This window comes from Seriola lalandi, unplaced genomic scaffold, assembly GCF_002814215.2.
Source record: "Seriola lalandi dorsalis isolate HSWRI2012SDOR001 ecotype SW California unplaced genomic scaffold, Sedor1 jcf7180002054522, whole genome shotgun sequence".
Classification (NCBI taxonomy): domain Eukaryota; kingdom Metazoa; phylum Chordata; class Actinopteri; order Carangiformes; family Carangidae; genus Seriola; species Seriola lalandi.
In genome coordinates, this window is record NW_019525075.1 from 1,558,660 (window position 1) to 1,579,831 (window position 21,172).

The 21,172-nt window shown below is 37.3% G+C and overlaps 1 protein-coding gene across 1 annotated transcript; it reads right to left on the bottom strand.

The window, feature by feature from the left end:
- Positions 1-2,815: 2,815 nt before the first annotated feature.
- Positions 2,816-19,817, bottom strand: slc6a22.1 (solute carrier family 6 member 22, tandem duplicate 1). The gene is made up of 15 exons (XM_023414126.2): positions 19,609-19,817; positions 13,787-13,977; positions 12,555-12,689; positions 10,637-10,777; positions 10,039-10,126; positions 9,792-9,924; positions 9,082-9,216; positions 8,481-8,584; positions 7,943-8,067; positions 7,747-7,859; positions 6,916-7,053; positions 6,717-6,819; positions 6,531-6,631; positions 5,854-6,024; positions 2,816-5,767 (listed from the first exon to the last, which is right to left on the bottom strand). Exons 2-15 carry the CDS (start codon positions 13,971-13,973, stop codon positions 5,654-5,656), a joined length of 1,788 nt encoding a protein of 595 aa, XP_023269894.1. The 5' UTR covers positions 13,974-13,977; positions 19,609-19,817; the 3' UTR covers positions 2,816-5,653.
- Positions 19,818-21,172: the final 1,355 nt, after the last annotated feature.

Consider the following 21,172-nt stretch of genomic DNA (forward strand, 5'->3'; position numbering starts at 1 on the left):
GAAACTTTTTTTTTTTTTTAAATGTGCAATATGTACTTTGCACAAAAGTGTAAAAGTCTGGTTAGCTCAGTAGTTTTTTAAAGAAAAACACAATCGAAAATTTAAGAAAAGTAAATTGCCCTCAACTTATAGTGTTTTTCACCATGTGACTTGACTTGAATTGACTTGACTCAACTCTACTTGGTTTTGGTATCAGGTAATTTTTTTTCCACTGTAGATAGTACCCCCTCAATGCTTCATTGCTACAATAGCAACCGAGTACAACGCCATCATGACGTAATCTTCAAAGTGACAAACACATGAACAATGTAGGATATAGAAGGGTTACCAAACAGAGAGTGATCATGGCTTGGCTTTGTGTGTTGCCGTACTAAAAGTATAGTACACACGGTAACTAAAAGAACTGTAACTGTAACTTCGGGCGGCTGTGACTCAGGAGGTAGAACAGGTTGTCCACTAATTAGAGGTCAGTGGTTCGATCCCCGGCTCCTTCAGTCCACATGTCGAAGTGTTCTTGGGCAAGATACTGAACCCCACCTTGCCCCTGATGGATGTTCCATCAGTGTGTGAGTGTGATGTATGAATGTGTGAGTGAATGGGTGAATGTGGCAAGTCCATAACTGTCTACTGTCTACAGTGAGCGGTGTACAGTCGCATGGTGGGTTTGTTCAGAACGTCCTGTCTCGCACAATGATGATACAGTAATGACGATTCTCTCTGACCAATCGGTAGTCTGCAGTTTGTTTTCACATTACTTTTTTGGAATTGCCTCATCTTGCTTGGACCCTCTGTGGAGGTGATACCAACAATAGTACAAAAGATTCCAGGTGGGCTATTATCCACAACTGTTGCCCGATGAAAAAAAAACAGAAAAGTTGAGTAGACTTGGTTCGAGTTGAGCCGTTACCATGCAGTGGAAAGGGGCTATTAGAAATGAATAATCATAGAGTTGGCAATTACATAAGCCTGAACTCATTTAATGTCGGGAAATACAAAAATACTACAATTCACAAATACTAAATTCTCCTTCAGACATGAACCTTCAGTATTGTCAGAAATCGCTGATAAGATCCTCAAATTATCAGCAGACACCAGAAGCAGAGAGAAGAATTTGAAAAAAGCACAAACTACAAATATGAAATCATACCAAAATATAAATTTGTAATTCTGGTGTTCTGGCAAATTCACAATTTACTTTTATATTGTGGTTTGCTACTACTCATGAAGACAAATTAGTGCATCTTTTTTTTTTTTAAGCCCGTAACAGATTCAGATGAGATGCAATTCAAATTTAGACATTTGTTTTGGGCAAAGACGAGGCATTGTTTTCCTAAGATGGGTTAAGACCACAGTCATGCACTAAAATAATTTATTCATGAGTACATGCATGGTAGGTCATTATTAATTTGTTGAAATCTTATATTTTATCTATAAAAACACATCAGGCAGTATAAACGGTTTTAATGAAAAGACCAGCCTGGCATTGTAGTTGATCAAGTAAAACACCCGATGATAGGCGCCTTTGGGAGTGATAAGAGATAAAAACATAATTTTTAAGGACTGATAACATTTTAAGCCGGTGGCAGCTGCAAAAACTTTTAATGAAAAAAAAAAATAGAACCGTCAAACTATATATATATATATAAAATTAAATGTTTCCGCTATTAAGCTTTGGTTGATTTTAGTGATTGACGAGTCGAAGTTTCTTCTTCTGTTGCACTCAATGTGTGTTGATCTATCAGCATGGCACAATCGTCAGCGCACATAAAATCTTCATTCATGAAGTGAATGCATGCAGCATTACTTCTGCTACTGTCGAAAATCTGAATAATTGTGATTCAGGCTTCCCACAAGAGGAGGCGTTTGAATCACCCCATTCCCACCTTTGTATTTGACAGGGCAGACAGACCACTGCTGACTCTGCAGGTGGAGGTGGGAGAGGGATACAGAGATCACAATTAAGCTTTAAAATTGTCAGAACCACATTTTTCTTTCAATCTTTCACAAATTTCATGAACTCTGGTAATGTGATCAGCTACATAATTTTATATCTGTGTAGTTTTTTTTTTGCCTCAGTCCCAGAAAAAGGTGTCTCTTTATTTCACTGCATCCATTATTATTATTTTTTTATTTTTAAATGTGTGAATGTCAGTGGATAGTGGACAATGATGCACTTTGGTGACTGTCAAACCAACACTGTTATCTTGTCATGAAATGTCTGGATAAAATCTGGACAATATCCTTGAGATGTTTTATAAACATTGGTTGGTTCAGAATGAAAACCTTAGCTGTCTTAAATATTTTGTGTAAAAAAAAACAAAACAAAAAAAAAACAACAGTGTGTATGTGTGTGTGTTAATATATATTGTTGTTTTTTAAACAGCTTGTTGCTAAATGTTTTCAAGTACTGCTGGCTCTAAACATTCAAACATTTTGTACAGTGGAAATGAGCATGAAGTACTTTTTTTCTATCAGTTATACGGACTATTTATCCTCCACTGTCCACTACAAATAGATTTAAAGGCCTCTTACTGCTACATTCATCATTTTGATAACTTGAAAGTGTAAATTTCAGGAATAATTTGGAAAATGTTGACAACAACAAGCAGGATAAAATGCAGCTGGTTAAACTGCAGCATGGCCGATGTGGGTTTGGTTTTTATTAGAAAGTGAAGTGTAATGTCATACAAAATGTTTACATGTATTCAAAAGATCATTGCCCTGTAAAGCAAAGTGTGATCAATGTTTTAAACCGGCATTTATGCAAAAGAAATATTTTCAGACAAAAAAACTACGTAAGGTACCTTTGTTCATGTCTTCTTTATATATTTTTTTATTTTTTTGCACTTTAAAAGCATTAAATAAATCCAAGAGTTGCATTTAAAGAAACATGTCATTCTTCAAGTTAGGCCACTATTTTACAGTATTATATCTTTCAGCGTTGCTTTTGGCATTATAGCAGTATTGTCATAAAAATGTTTAAATGGAAAATTTATGGTTAAGTTTTCATTTTTCTTTTAAAAAGTAAGTGTGGGAATCTTGTATATGAGTTGACATGGAGACTACCAGAATAGCTATTTTCCCATTTCATTATAACTCATGCACCTTTTGGTTTTACTCTCTTCAGAGTGACTGGTGCAATAACATTTTTCCAATTGATATTTGCCATTTCTTTTAACTTAATTTTACACTTTTTCCCTCAAGTTTTTGAAATCTTAACAACAGTAACTGTGGTAAAGAATTGCATTCTGTCGACATTTTTAGGATACACATATCTGGATACATGAATGTGTCTCTCTTCCGTAGTTAACAGTGGGTTTTTACAGCTTTTGGAGAACAGCTGCATGTAGTGGCCGAAAACATTTCTATCTTTCTATGATAACTTGACAAACGTCATCTGCAGGTGAAGATCATGGGATCCGAAAGCTCCTCAAAAGGATCAAATGGACCTTGTGGTGAGATTGTTTTCCCAGCTGTGTTATTGATATGTGTTATTGCAGCTGAGTTGGAAATTTGACACTTAAGAACTTGATGCATGATGCATTCAAGGACACAATGGTTTATACTGTGACTTCTTTAATGGTCTCCGAAGACTACATCAACTGCAAAAGCATCTGAATCAGTGTAGCATTCACAGAACAAAATTTGTTTTGCATTATTGCCAATTTATGATTAACATTTTGCTAACTGTTTTATTTAAAAACTGCTGATTTTAACTGTCAAAAAAAACAAAACAAAACAAAAAAATCAACTATCAACTTTTTTCTTAAGCAACAATAAACTGGTGACTGATCATTACTGAATGTTTGTAAACGATTAATAATGTACTCTTATTTGAATTACTATTCAAAGCTATTTTTCTGAGTCAGATCAATGTTCTATCCATAATTGATTTGTATCTAGTTAAATCATCAAATGTAAAGCACTGATTCTGTCACCATTCACTCTGACAAAATCATGAGGTGAAATCAGCAGAAATAAATCAATAATGATGAGCTGCCAGTTTACTGAAGCCTATTAATACTTAATCACATGAATACCTGTTTGCCTCATACATAGATAATACTTGCAAAATCGCGCACTGTTTGATGAGACTTATATGACATTAAGTTATCAAATACCAGTGCTGTCATTCATTCAATTACACAAACGTATTCGTTAAGACAACATCAGCTAACTGGTTGTTCATGATGGATTTACTGTTAACAACATGTAATATAAAGTGTGAACATGAATTCACACAGTTTCTGCAACACAAATCATTTAAAAAACAAATTATTGATTGATCCTTAAATGTGTAAAGTAACAGATTACAGCATTTATGTCTCATACAAAGAACTAGTGCCACAAATTTCACTGATATATGATATAAAAACAATACAAAACGATACAAACATTAAGTTGCAAACTTGATAAATGAGTGTCTGTATAAAAACTAGAATTACACAAGCTTAAAGCTTCATCTACAGTAAAAATATAATCTATTTAACTTCTGTTAAAAATATACTCTGTGACTATGACGGTTATAGCCAACAGTTTTACACAGTGTGTCTCTTTTCTATTTGGTGTGTCTATCATCACAGGCCCAATTGTAGTAATTACCTTTTTTAAAAAAAAATGTTTACACCAAATACGAACTTGTAAATGTTAAATAGTTTCATGCCTGTGTGAGCAGCACATATGTATTTTTTCAGTAGCGGTGCTCAGGTCAGAAACACTTTAGTGTTGGGACAGCCTGGTGTCTCATTGGCTATGGTGCTCAAAGTGTCCTGGGTCTGAATCTGACCCTTAATGCTGGATAACCTCCCTTGTTTCATGTCACTCCTGTCACAATAATTTACATTTATTGAATTCATTCCATTCACAGTGACCTAAAAGTGACTTTAGTGTTCAGTCTGTATGGCCTTTAGGAGGTGCTGATCAATGTTACATTACTCCATATAGTTATATAAACTGGTTAGAACAAAACAAAACAAAAATCAACCATATACTCAAGTGATCCGTCAATCGGTTGTTTGACAGATTACTTATCAGCAAAAACTTTAATAACTGATTCATTGTTTAAGTAATTTATCAAGTTGTTAACTGTGAATTGGAGAAAACTAGACCTCTGAAGAAGTCATGCATTGGCACTATTTTCTGACATTTCATAAACTAAACGATTAATTGATTATTGAAAAAAGTAGTGATGGATTAATTCATAATGAAAATTGCAGCCCTACTTGCTACTCTTCGGAGCTGTCGCTGACTGAAAGTCACATGATGAAACCAAAGATGACTCCCATTGCTGAATGAAAACCATGAGATGTGTTTGAAAGCTCAGAAACAGAAAAAAAAACAGAAGGTTTCCTGTGTGTGGACCTTTGAGCTTAGATTCTGTTTCCCATGTCCTTTAAATTATTTCTGTTGAGTGAGCATTCAAACTCTGCAGTGCTTAGTGGAGCGATAACAAAGTGAATTTGAAACCATTCCTTTAGTGCAGTGATTCCCAGCCAGGGGTTGCAAGATAAAGTAGCTTTGTTTTAAGGGGAAAAAGATTGGGAATCACTGGTTTAAAAGGAACTTGGCGTATGACTTCTGCATTGGGGGTAAACCTTCCCTTGTGTCTCAAAAAGTGTTCAGTGTTTCTGAACCTGCTCCAGTTTCTCTCTTCTCACGAGGGCACCCTGCTGTCAGGAGATGAGGTCAAGTCGAGCAGCTCAAAAGCCTTTTTCTCTGATTTGGTCAAAGGAAGGTCTTCAGCTGGAGTACATAAGATGGAGATCCTCTAAGAGAGAAGAATATCATTTTTAAAAAAAAAAAAGAAAATCAGAAACACACAAACACATAGCTTTTTTGGAGACCCCAGCTCACCTGTCGTAGTGTACCAGGAGTGACGCTCAGATTGTACAGCATCCACAAGGGAACCATGAGCGTAGAGGAGAGAGTGAACCACCAGCCAAGAGCATAACCCCACCACGGATACTCAATTGTGTTGTTGAACTTCAGAGGAGTATATTTAACCAAAGAGAAAATGAATGTTCCCTGAAAATAGTAATGGGAAAAGCTGTTTAAGTCTTCGCAATACAGTTTACAAAATGTTAAAAATGTAACATTAATCACTCCAAGCTAAGTTTAACACTTCCTAATTCAACCATTTATAAAGGAACTTTCTTTTTATAATTCAAGTTTTTGAATAATCATTTCAGTTGACATTTAGCTAAACCACTCTCCTGAACAGTCAGGACACAACCAAGACTTGTGAGGAATGAATTAAACCGTGTATATTTGCTCAAATGTAACCTGCAATTGTTACCACGTCCGGCTATCTTACTATTTGCACATAATGAGACCTAATTTAACTTCCAATGCCAAGAATTAGTATCATTAGCTAACTACAGTAGTTTGTGAGGTTACAGGTTAAGTATCATTACACCACTGTATGGGGGGTACGCGTTTTCTCTTTTAATTTCAATGTAATGTAATGTGTTAATCTGAGAACAGAAAACTTGACAGGCAGCAGTAAGTAACTAACTTTTATTGTAACTCACCATGCAGACTACTGGAGTAACATATTTCAAACAGTATTTAATCAGGGGAAAAGGCCTGTAGCCAATCATATCCTCAATGTTATCATAAAACCGATCTGCGCCTGCAAGTAGATGGAAACACATATGTGAGGAAATTTCTGAGGAAAACCTGTGAAGAGATAAGTACATTCTTATTTGTTAACGCACCATACACCCATCCAATAGAGACAGACTGCAGTATTGCAAAGAGAAGTAGAGTCATCCCACTGCAGGCATAGTAGTCAAACACCTGGAAGATGTACAGTCCACCCTATGTGTAAGACGAGAATTCAGTTAGCCACTCTGTTATAACGTTCTTACATGTGGTTATTATAAATGATGTGACATTTTAATTCGAAAATCTTACTTCTGTAACCATCACAAGGCCGATGAAGAAACTGAGAACACTAATAGCAAGCAGAAGAAGTTTACGTCGATGACCAACTTGGAAGAAGGAGGGATTCATGTCGCAAATTGCTGTTACGAGAGCTTCCAAACCTACAAACTGAAACAGACCTCTCAGTTAAACAATAACTCTACCCCTGAACCACGTACTATGATCTTTGCAGAGCTGATGTTACAAAGTACTCAGAGAGTGCATACCTCCCCCAGGGCTGCACATTTCTCTAATCAAATTATTTTTTGATAAAGATAATGATTAGGTTTTTTTTTTAAATGTGCACCTGGATCTGCATTGAAATACATTAAAAAACAAAAATCATGTGACATATGATTGTGATTGTTTCATATTAGTAAGTACAGTAGTTCATGATAAATGTTAGCACAGTGCTAAGAAAGCCTTTCAAAACTTTGTGCATCTGAACTTTGATTTGAATCCACACCAAGAAATGTTTACTCATCCCTTGGCCCATTGCTGAACTCCCTCATGATTCACTGAGATCTGATGACTCACTTTTAAAATATCCTCAAAACTAACACAGACATGCAAAAAGGCTTGAAAATATACTGTGACTGTGAGTGTCACTTTTGACTGTAAGACTCACAAGGACTGGTATACAAATACATCGAAAGTAGAGTCCCATAATGAATTGAAGCCCTTGCTTTGCTCTTTTACTGTATATGAAGTGTAGGTTATTCTGGATAGAAGATGGTTATTTCATGATCTTCAATTGAAAAATTTTATTCATGAGAGAAAAAAGCAACTGTTAGGATTAATTTCACATCTAAAGAAGTTTACCTCACTGTCCAGTCCCAGGAGGATAATCATAATGAAGAAGAATATTGCCCAGAGCTGAGGAAAAGGCATCATGGCTACCGCTCGAGGATAGGCAATGAACGCCAAGCCAGGACCTGCAGTGAGCATGGGATGGTCAAAAAATAAAAAAATAATAAATTCATTAATTAACTCACTTTCTTTCTTTACATGTACTTACCTGACTCTGCTACTTTTGATATGTCTGTGTTTTGCTCATATGCCATGAATCCAAGTGCAGAGAAGATGGCAAAGCCAGCTACAAAACTGGTCCCACTGTTCAGAAGGCACAAGTACACACAGTCCCTACAAATAAAAAAAGCAACATTATTTTTATTTTGTATTACGTGCATGACACATTTACAACTTTTCTTCCCATATTGACTTAAATTCTTTCACATAACCAGCACAACCCATCATCATTAATATAACAAGGCTGGTTTTGTTTAGTTTTTTTGTTTGTTTGTTTTTTTTGTTTTTTTCTTGCCTAAAATGAAAAATGGAGGCCCAGATGTTCTGGAGAATATCTCATTGGTTGAGTTGTATGAAATTTTGTTTTGTATCATCGTTTTTCTTTTTTTTTGTGTTGAGCTGTTTTGCATTTATTAATCAGTGGCTTACTTAAAGTGACGCCTGAGAAATATAATAAGAAATTTTTTTTGTTTGTGTCTTTTGTAAAAAAAACAAAAAACACATCATAGACATTAAAACAAACTTACTTGTAGCAGTTATTGTTGTATTTATTATAACTGCCAAGTGCAGTTAGACATCCAATGCAAATAGCATAGGAATAAAATATTTGTGTGCCAGCATCCATCCACACCTGCAAGGAAAATAAAGGACATTTTCACATCTACAATAAATTACATATGAAAGGCATTTCCTGGGTGTTGCAACTGTGCAGTGAGTCTAGACAGAAAGAGCTAATGTTTTACACTTCTGACGATTTTTTGTGACACAAGCAAACCAATCATCTATAAATATAGTTACACGTAAAAACGTGACACCGCTTTAAACCATGTATAAGTAATCCTTTCACTCTCCTGATCTTTGATTTTCCACTGAAAGGTCCACTTTTGTAGCCTAGTATAGGTAATATATACATCCTGTTTTGTACATAGTTGTTCCACACATTCAAGCCACATAATGCTTACACCAAATGCAACATTTAAACTCAATGTAGAAAGATGGAAATATTAAAATGTCATGTGCATTACTTTCTGCAAGTTTCTGTATAATTCAGCTTTACATCTGCGGAAACCACTGTAGATTAAGTAATATGTATCATCAAAACAGACAAGTAGTGAAATCTGTTCACACCTGTGGATCAGTGAGGCGGGATGGATCTGGGTAGAGGTAGAACTTGATCCCATCTAAGGCCCCCGGCAACGTGAGTCCACGGACAAGCAACACTGCCAACATCACATATGGAAATGTAGCAGTAAAGTAAACTACCTGTGGAAGAGCCAGAGGGAAAGTTAATCTGGCGCTGTGATGCCGGGATAGATTTTATGTGCTTCGTGCATGCTCGAGAACCACTGACATTCAGCATGGGTAAATCACACTGGGATATTCTGACATGACCTATTCTAACAATCAACATTTACACTTTATTCTGTAGATAAGTCTGAGAAGGTATAGGAAACATGGTGCACCACCCAGAAGGTACTGTGGAAGGCTGTGTTTACGAGTATTTTGAGATAAATACAAATGGCAACATGCTAACATGCTAACAATGACAATGCTAAGATGCAGGTGTTAAAATATATGCCATTTGAAGCACCTCACCACCATGTTAACATTTGCTAATTAGCACAAAACTCAGGTACACAGGTTGAGAGGATTTGCAGGTATCTGGTAACCTAAAGTCGTGGACAACTGAACATTTACACAGGTGTTGTATCTTGCAAAGTCACATGATTGCAGAGTTTTTAAAGAGTAGAAGAGCTATTACTATCCCATTCCTACAGTATACACTATCTTTCAACAGTTGTAGTTGTGGTACAACACAAAAAAGGTGGTTGTCCTACCTTCCCTGTGGACTTTACTCCCTTCCAGACACAAAAGTAACAGATGATCCAGGACAACAGAAGACACAGAGCCAACTCCCATCGCATGCCACCTATCTCATGGACACTTCCTGTGACATTCAAAATTCTTCTCCTGCAAATCAAATTTCCAGCCATAATTCATAAATGTCACATCACTTTAAGAGTTCATACACAGACAGGGTTTAAGGTTTAAGGTTTGAGTTTGGACTTTGTTTTTCGTACTCACTCCCAAAACTCTCTCACTGGTGATGTTGCGTTTTCCACCACAGTCCAGTTGTATAAATCAGTCCTTCGATCAAACTCCACACAGGTCTCTGTTGCAAAGAAATACAGGATGTTTTTTTGAAAAAAAAGAAAAAAAAAAGGCATTCAAGGACACAAACACACAATAAAATTTTTCGTTTGTCAAAGCCTTCAACCCTTTAGTAACATTTTCAAACAAAGAGACACCTGTTGTACTCCTATCGTGATTCAACACTGGTGATTTAAGTCACCCTTCACCCAAAAATGTGCTTATTATTTGTTACACCCCCTTCACATTTGACCTTGACAGTGCAGAATGACATATATGTGCACACAAATGTGAACCTTTCAGCACACATACACTGAAGATTGACTTTTCAGTGGAGGCATCTTGTATCCTGCAGTTAAACTTCTGAACAGGACAATATTTGCATTTTGATATAGATTTTGGAGGAGACAATGTCATTTTAAGAATTTTAACTATGTAACTGAACTTTTAGTGGAAAAAACAGCATTTTTACATGTTTGGATGGGATCTTTAAGTATGTTATGTAGCATGAACACACGCCAGCAGAACATACCTGTGTTCCAGCTGTTTCGGCAACTCGCCCAGGGAAGTTCAGAGTTAAAAGAGGAGAAGAGATACAGGAAAGCCCAAGCCAGTATGATGATGTAATAGATGCTGGAGTATAGAACAACCACTTGACTCCCATAACCCATCCCTGAAAAAAAAACAAAAAAATGTTCACTTAAAACAGCATCACTTGGAAGCAACAGCTATGTATATCTTGCCAATTCTGTCTCCTGCATGCTATTGTGAAGCCTTGTTATTCAGTGATAAATTAGTGATAAATTACACATAAACAATATGTAAAGTGATAAATCATTGAGTTCATTTTAGATTTACTGTACAAATATAAATATTATTCCAAGGTAATAGGAAAGTATTTTAATGTCATTGAAAAGGCATAAATGTTAAATAGTGATTTTTATTCTTTGGCGTTATTCAGACTGGCAGCTAACAGAACAGTGTTATTACAGAGTAAATGCATCGTAGAAAACTATTTTTCTACCGTTGTATTTGTTGCACATTTACAGACCAGCCTCCCTCCTGCCAAAAGCAAAGATTGGCATTACAAACAAGACAAGTGTGTTATTTCACTGATGTCTTGACGTGCCAGTTACTCATTCTGAAATTATAGCTGACACAGTGTCAACATTATTTGAACCACACATTTAAAGATGTTGGCTGAAATCTGGGTAATATTAAATGAACAAAAGCTTTTTAAGTGTTGCAGCTGAATGAGAATAAAATGTATAACTTGATACTGTAGCCTTTTGAACATAATTCATCTGTGTCTGCAAGCTGCTGGCGGTGATGTAATGCAGACATTGTAATATGATGTTGCATGTTCAAGTGCAGGCTTAGAGAGAACTCGAGCCCTGTTTACACACAGATGCAGGTAGCCAGTAGGTTATGGATGCACTGTAGGACGCAGTCAGCCAGTCTCTCTCTCTCTCTCCTGGCCTCCACCCTGTTTGGTTTTGTTGTGTTTTGTTTGTCTTTACATTTATTTCCTTTTTAGTTGTGTAAAATGAACTTATTTTTAGTTATAACTCATGTGCGGTCTTCCCTCCTTTCTCCAGCCTTGAGCTGAGTTGAGTCATATTTGGTAGAGATCCTTGATAACCAGCTCAGCCTGAACAAGCATGTAAACACAGTTGTCCAGTCTTGTTTCTTGCAGCTCAGGAGTCTACACAGGATCATTCCAACATTATCCAATAAGAATCTAGAGACTGTCATACATGCTTTTATTCCTCTCGTTTGGACTTTCTCTGACTGACATGATCACGTCATCAGTTTTTCACTTAGTTATGTTCGCTGTCTCCAGTGATCCTCCTGTCTATGGACGAATGGGCAGGACTTCACGACTTCTTCAAAGGTTGGGAGTTGCCACCACTACTCTGGTCTAGATGGTTTATGATGCTCGCAAATATTAATTAATTGCACTTAAGTGCTCATGGTTTCTGCAAAATGAACTGAAGATTTACGAGGCATAGCATGTCCATAGAACAGTTACACATTCTTACTGGCAACCAGGTGGGTTTTAAGATATTCCGTTCCGTCATGCTGCCCCATGGCTTCTTTGTTAGCTAAATCCTGTTAAATGTTTCATGCTTTATCACCAATGACTAATTTCAAACTCATCATCTCTATATCATAACGTTGGATACTCCTCCTTACAGCCACAAAGACATAATCATCTCATGATATTCGTTGATAAAACTCTACTCAGCTTCCAAACTAGCTCACATCTCTTTTAACATTTAAATCTAGTACACCACAGCACACGAGCAAACAACTATATCTTAGATATTATATAATCTTAGGTACCCACAGGCAAAACTAATTTTAGGTACTGTGTAACTTTTACCCCTTTGAGATTTTAAAACTTTATTACCTGATGTTTTTTCACATGGATACATCTAGACATTTACCTTCAAACAGGGGACAAATTTTCCTCCAGCAGGTAATGCTTCCCTGTTTGGTGTACTGGCCAAGAGACGTCTCCAGCAGAAATAGGGGGATGCCGCAGGTAAAAAGAAAGAGTATATAAGGGATGAAGAACACCCCTGTGGAAAATGGGAAAATACACCAGATTAACTTGTTTGTTAGGTGGAACACTTTAAGTTTCCTGTAGGAATCACATAGATAAAGGTGGAGCCAGAGACACCTCAGTTATTAGTAAAAGGCTAACCCTACATCTAATCTTCAATTTACAACATCAATTAACATGGGAACGTTTTAGCATGTTTTGGACATTTCTGCTCTGCTTTGTTGTATTCAACTTGTAGTGTTCTTGTGATTGCAGTGTGCTTATTTATGACAGAGTTTGTTTTGCAGCATTTTTTTGTAAATGGGCAACATTACATGTCGTCAAAATGGCAGAAATGTTTTCTTCATTTACTTGTGTTTTGTCAATTTGCTTATCGGTTCATAAATTACAGTTCACTGAGCTCTCTACTGTACAACAACTTCAAAGCCTGGATATTAAAGTTCCTCTCCAGACATGTTTTACACAATGTAAAAATACTCTGCTATGATTAGCTAATAGTGCTAGGGGGCTGTTAGCACATGTTCCCCATTGAGAAATCTGGGTCAGGCCTTATGCCCCGTCCACCATCAGGTGGTAGGTAAAACATCAGTGCCTATCAAAAATGATTAGCTGAGGAAATGCCGCAGAGACTCAGCCACATGTTTGAGCCTCAGTCAGACCCAGACTCAGATGAGGAGTGTGTTGTGCATAAAAATTGGCAACTAGCATGGCTGGCTGTCTGAATCATTTTTATGTGATTGTCATTGGTTCACTACAGTTTCAAGATGGAAATGCACAGTCATGGTGTTGACTGATATCTTGAAAAACGTCATATGGACATGTTAACACGGTTCAAAACTTGATGGGGTTTTGAAGTTATACAGTGTCCAGGTGTGATTTTAAGCCCTAAGTAAAGCTAATGTTAACATAGTTTGAGGTAGGATTTTGTCTGACAATACAAAGACAAACATTGTCACAATAAAATATTTCTGCTGCAACTTTCAGTCTAATCCAAATATTTATTTCTTGTTGCCATTGAATGCTAACAAAGATTTAGTTGTTTTATACATTGTGCACTTGTATAAGTATATTTTCTACAGCTCTGTCTATTTTCTTTGAAAATGTAAAACTCACCTCCACCATTTTTGTAGCACAGGTAAGGGAACCTCCACACATTTCCCAGGCCTATGATTTGTCCTGCAACAGCCAAAAGGAACTCAATCTTGCTGGACCACTGTCCCCTGGTCACAGTGGTGGGTGCAGGATGGGCTGTGCCGATGTCCAGCCTGAACTTGACCTCTGGACCATGGGGCTTATCCATCACACTGTAACAAGAGAAAAGATGGTATAATTTGGCAAAATATTTCTGATTAGAGTAGATTATTTAGGAGGCATACACTGTCCAAAAACAAACACTTCACTGGCACTCAATGACCCATTTACAGTGTTCATAATCTGGTCATAATCCACACTTTTTATGATGTGTGTCTGTGTATTAATTATAACCAGTCATGTGGATTTCATTTTGCATTAGCAAACTGAATATAAAGAATATATTCTCTGTATTTACATATTTTGAATCCCATCAGTACTAAGTAAACAATTTAACAACATAATCACTGACCACAGCAGGAACATTGACATGATTTAATAATAGTACATTAATATTCATAATCTTCACAATGCCAGCAGTCTTGCTACATTAGGTCATGAGGGTCATTGCTGCTTGGCATGAGGGTAATTCTTTCATCAATGTTGCTTTTGTGCTGCTGCCTTGGATTTAATGTGGGAGTGAAGCAACTAGACTGGAAAATATGTGTGCTACTACATCACTGTTAAAAAGCTTCAAATCCTGTGATATTGAAAAACAACTTTCCTTAAGCATTTTATTGATAATCTCCTCTCAGTGGATCCACTGAGCACCCAATAACTAGAACAACAACAATAACAACATAATTAGATGGTCTGAAGTAAAGCTTGACTGGTGGCATTACATCACTGATCACTGCAGCCCGACTAATACTGGACTTTTGAGCCAGATTCAGTGTCGACAGTTGAAGGCTTTAGAAATGTTTTTAAGTTTGGCATTTCTGTACTGCAATTTCTTGTTACTTAACAGCATATACTGTACACCAATGGGAAATATCTGCAGTAAGATAATACTAGCTGGCATCACAGTCTAGTTGTAGTGGTCACATCATTCAAATTTGAAATCATTTGAATCTACAGAAGTGTACCTTTGAATAGTAACCCTGTCATAGGTGTGGTGAATAGCAGTAAATGATTATTTTAAAAGTTTGTTCTATGTCTGGGTTTGAATAAAAAAGCCCAAAACTGCTTTATCGGCTTATATACTGGCTTAAATAGCTGGTAAATATGGTAAACTGAGGTAACAGTTGACCATCTTTTTTAAAACCAGTTTTCCAGTATCACCAAAGAGAGTGTTTACATTCATGACACAAGCCCCCCAGGCCTACACTGTAAAAACAAAATGCCCTTCAGTTCTGTATGTGAATATATGCAAAGTTTTTGTAGTTGAAAAATTAAAGATTGGTCCTTTTAACTGCAGAGATGAAAAGTGAGGCATTGTTTGTTTGTATTGTATGTGATGTATGAGGTGCTTCTTCTACTTTCAGGCAGAAAATATACACACTGAAAAAATGAATAAACTAGAAAGTGAGATCTTAAATTGAAGATGGTGTTGACAAGTTGCATGAATTTATCAAGGATATTGAAGATGGCTAGTGTGGATTGGGGTGTTAGTAAGTGTTAGTGTGTGTATACAATGTGTAATATTAGAGGAGGTGGACCGGTGACTGTATATAAAGATGGAGAACATCACCCAAAAGTGAAGCCAAAACTGCAGTATAGGTCAAAAACATGGTCATGGGCTGGCTAAACTAAAAAATGACAAATGATGTATGAAAAGTACATGTCAAATAAATGGAATGATGGTTTCTGTCATTCTTGTCGTGCTAATGTATGTTCAAGTGTTCATTGTTCTGATAAGTTTGGTTTTAATTTGTTATTTGATGCAATAAAACAGGAATGTAACATCACGACTGATAGCTGTGATTGACTTGCGATTGGATTGGGAGGGTGTATGGAAGCTAATATTGGAGGACATCGATACCACGGCTCCACTGGCCGATCACTATGGCACAGACTCTAGCTCCAGATGATGTCACCAATGCAAGATGGCGGTGCCCATATTCAGGATATTTTGGCTTCATTTTTGTACAGTGGGAGGAAGTGGAGATGCATCATTCATCTTTATATACATTCAGGTGAACGCAGTAGAGAGCAGCTGCACACACTGATTTACGATGCTGAGTTTACTGGGCAGAAAAAGGCTGTCATATGAAAACATTACAGAGAAAGAATAAATCGTTTCCAACCTATATATTGCCAAATTTCCTGTTTTAATGATTTGATAATCACATCTGGAACCTCTCTTTAACGGCAGTCTCTTCACCCTGCTTTCCAGTGTGGCCATTTCGAAATCAGACGTCACAGTACACTAGTTCATTTAGAGCATATCGCGGCCTGAATTGTGTGTCTGGAAATTCTCCCTCTGCCTCATTGAGGTGAGACGCCAGACTTGTTCCAGCGGAGGTTGTAGTGCTTCGGAGTCTTTCTCAAAGACATTTCAGTTGGAGTTCAACCTGACGACGCCTATCGTGGGTGGCATCCCTGTTTCTGTTCACTAGAGAAATTCCTCCCCTTGGTGTTAAGGTCAAACCAGGGAAAAAGCTGTACCATCCTCTGAGAATCAACTGAACCAAAGCATATGGCATAGCTGTCATGTTTATCATCTATTCAGTCTATCTATTCTGTTAAGGGTGGGTGGGTGTGGCTATCTTCTGAGCCTTGGTTTTGCAGACACCTGTTAGGATGGGATTGAGTGTCTCTGGGGGTGGGATTTGAGGGGTGGCCACATTCTCTGCCCCCTTTGATCTGGGTGCTTCTGGGCATTTGCTGGCCCTGGTGGGTGCCTGGGTAAATTCCCAAAATGTTGAATGGAATGCAACATAATGTAAGAGAGTAGTACATCGTCATCCAAGCTTCATCTTGTCAGTATGTTTATCTATGTATTTCTTGTAACACAATTTGTACTTGTCACACTTGTGACTACTGTTGTTATCATACTTCTTCATATTTTAAAGTAATTTGTTTTATTTTTTACTTTTTTCCCCTTATTGTTCTCCCTGTCTTTTGTTCTTGTCCACTATGGACCTTTTTAGGTGAGAGGCTGGGAATTGATGTTTGATGCAGTCTGTATTGGTAATATTGTATTTTTGTTTTATATATATATATATATAGATATATATATATATCTATATATATATATATATATAAAACACTGCTCTAAGAATCAACTGAGCCACAGCATATGGCTGTCATGTTTATGATCTATTCAGTTATTGTCCTATAAATGGTATCATTGTTTTCTGGAAGACAACACTCTATTGGGACAGAACTACTCAGCATAGAGTGGACACTGACAATGGGTCTCATTCATTAATGTTTGTAGAGAAAATATCTTATTTTTTGTACAAATAGAAAATTCTACACAGGTTAATAAATGATACATTTTTCAGCAGCAACCTTGGATCTGGTAGGAATTCAGTATATCAAGGACCCTCCTGCAGAGGGTGACACAAGACTGTTACGCAAAATGTTTTTTCATTCATCAGGCATAGTGGAGCTGTCTGCTGCACAATATGAAAACAGCACTACCATTACTAATTGGTGGGCCAGTGTGTGTCTTTTGTTCCGCTGACCAACTGCAGAACATCAACAAAAACCTTCATGCGGCCCAGACAGCTTTATTACCCCCTTCCACTTCTGTCTGTGGCCCAACATTACACGTTTCAATGTGAAGTTTTAAACCAATAATTTGTACCATTTGACAAACTTCAAACGTTCTTGCATGTGATATCAGCATATCACAGAATAACCTAGAGTATGAGCCACAGTGGGAAACAGGGAAACTAATGTTAATGTTGTGGGTCCCATGATGTCAGAGCCAACCAGGTAGACAAAAAAACAATATTGTACCATGAGTTAGGTGAGCAACTTAAATTGTAATGAATGAGCGCCATCTTAAAACACATTACACAGAGCTGTTTCCAAAAATGGATCACTAGTGACTATTTACAGAGTAAAACATGAACCATCTATATATATATATATATATATATATATATATATATAGATGGTTCATGTTTGATATCATTATATAAAAAAACTCCAGCAACCACAAAAAGCTGTTGCATAAGAGGAAAACTGCAGTTAATTAATGTGAGTGCTTGATATTTTATGTTCAGGCCAGCAGGGTATATGTGCAGCAGGGAAGACTCTACAAATACGTCTAATGGTTGGATGATTCTTGTAAAAACCACCCTAATCTTGATTACATTCCTAATAATTTTTTTATCTGCCTCCAGCAGTGAAACTTGCATCACTGATGCATGATGAAAAGCTCCCAGAAACTTTGTGTACACCATTTTGTAGTGTTGTGTAATATGTGTTGTTACTGTACTTTACTTACTTGCTATTATCGGAGTTATTTCACTACTGGGTATGCTACAGTGCAATACATAAAGACCTAGAGTCTACAGCCACACTAGCAGCTCTATGAAGCTGTATGATTAAATGCTTATGTTTGAATGCTGTCAATGACAATGTTAACATGCTGATATCAATCAGGAAGTATTATCCACGATTACCATCTTGGTAAAGGATGTTAGCACCCAAACATTTGCTAATTACCACTAAACACGAAGTACAGCTGAAACTGTTGTGAATGTAATTTATTTTTCAAGCACTTGGTCATAAACCAAATCAATTTTGACGTCCTTGTGGCACTAGACGAAACGTTGAGGGAACACAAAACATAAAAATTTCACAACACGACACCCATCCCTGCGCCTGAATAAAATGTAGTGAACCACTGATGATCACCGGACAAAAAACTTTTTTATCAGTATTAGGTTTCAGCAGTTTTTCCTAGGAGTCAGGATTACAAGGGGTAAATGGTTGTTTGCATGTCATGTACTGGACTTACTGTACATATCAATAATTTGCATCTAAATGACTTTACAAGTGGGTGATATGAGGTGTGTGGCAGCAAAACTCCACAAGCCAAAGTGCTCCAAGTCAACAATTTATTGTGGCTTTTCAAAAATATCTCAGATGATATTTTTGTTCCACATGTGATGAAACCCCGAGAAACTTGGAAGTGGAATAAATAGCCGTTGCTCTTTTTGACATGTTTTTTAAAAAAAAAATCCATGCCAACCACTGACAGCAAGTTGTAACCTATGGTAAATATTATTCTGTCTATTTTTGTTTTGACTCTTTGACTATCCCAGACCACGTATTACAATATTAGTAGTAGTACTACAGTACAGTACAGTACAGTACAATATTCATAAACTCCATTCTATTGTTCTGCTGTTCAACATCAACAGCTGATTTGCTTTAATCATTTAAGATGCTAAAAATAAATAAATAAATAAAAATCATAGCAAGAAATGTATTTATCTGCCATCTGCCCATTTTTGTCAAATTAACCTTTTAAATTGTTTGTTATTTATTATGCAACCTGTTCAAACATTTGCACATGAGAAATATTTGTCTGAAACAACATTAGCTTTTTGCTGCCATGGTCACAGAGCAGCCTGAGGTGTTATACTAAACAAGGGAAATAGCTGCAGCGTAGCCAATAACCTTTGCCCTACATAATACAGCTACAGGCGCCAAGCCTAAGTGCAGCTACAAATGCCCAACCGTCTCTTAACTGCAAGGACACCGTTTGATTCCCATTCAAGTAATGAAACCACAGTAGTGTACACTCAGACATTTATACAACGCTCAAATACGAAGACAGTAAAAAAAAAAAAAAAAATACCTGCTTGTGACCTTAAGGGAAAGGCATTGGTAAAGAGTACCTGAGAAAGATAGCCTCACGTCAGATGTCTGTGGTTCTGTGTTATGCTTCCATTTAGCTCTAGTTGGATTTCATCTGGTGCCTTTTTGGGAAAACACAAGTCTAGATCCCCGAGTCTCTCCGGGCCAAGTGTTCTTCCTAGCTCTGACCATGAGTGAGTCCATGAGTAGAGGTTTGAGAGAGCAGTGTTTGTGTGACAATGAGGGAGAGAGAAAGCGCAAGAGAACCAGACCGAGACAGGAGGGGGCGGGGGGTGTAATGTGTTTCTGAATGAGCAACTTAAGGCGGAGCATGTTCCAACAGTCGCATGGTCTCACAGGAAAGAGGCGGGGAGGGGATTTGCACATTAGCCATGCTAGCTGCATGACTCTGTGGTGACAGTGTAGGTTGACAGCACGCCCACTGCTCTGAGGGAATCCCACTGACTATGGTGAGCCTATAGTCTTCTCCTCTGGCGCCACCAAGTGGTTGACATTTTTGTTTTTAAGTGAAATGTCTCAGTGAATCGAAGGAGGATTAATCCTTAGTGATCTCTTTTCATCTAGTTTCATCACCAGCATGATTTTTTTTTCATTCGCCCAATACTTGCTCCACTTGTCTATACCACTGTGATTATATCAGAGCCACAGTAAATGCACGTTCATACTACTGATTCATAATCAATATTTATACCACAATTATACCACTGACTGTATTGATTATGTGTTTTACAGTATATCCATATTTGTACTACTCTCTATTGTTTGTTGGTTATTTAGTGTGCACAGTGAATTCTTATCATATCTCTAGTTGTTTACTCTTCATTTCCTTGCATTTACATTTCATAATATACATACTGTTACTACTCACATCTTGAATATCTCAGCAAATTCATGCCAATATTCATTTCGTTTTTTTTTTGTTTTGTTTTTTTTTTAGCATGTATCTATCCTTACTATTTATTATACACACACAACAGACCTAACATGTTTCAATATAAAGACCTTGTATGATCTAAACAAATTGTTGTATCACATGTTTGTCTGTATCAGGACCAGACTTCAGTGATTCATAATGATGAACCACAACCCTGATTCTTTCTTCTGCATCTGGCCTCATCAATCATCAACAACCACATTACCTTAACACCTTGGGGTATTATCCCTGTACATAACGAGGGCGAATAGGTGAAATGCTGCCCCCTATGGATGTGGATCAAGTAGCATGAGCTTACATTACTTTATGGGGAGTTGGAACTACACAGTTGTTGATGAGCAATAACATATATTCTTCTGCACAGTGCTTCATGCTATAGTGTAGATATTCTCTGTGAGCACGTCACGTTGGTCGCCTCTGCCTTGGTTCTTGTTGCACATTCTCTGTTGCCTGCCTCTTGCTGTTGTTGCTTTTCATTAACATCTTGTGTCATTGCAGGCCCTGCCACTCCCACCTGCCCTGCAGTCCCCTCCTGCCACCTGCATCACCTCCCTGCCCTCGTGCACACCTGTTTTTCTCATACCCTCAGCCCTGTTCCCGTAGGGATTCTGACCTTTGACTGCAGGCCTGCCTGTTTTTTCCTGCCTGCT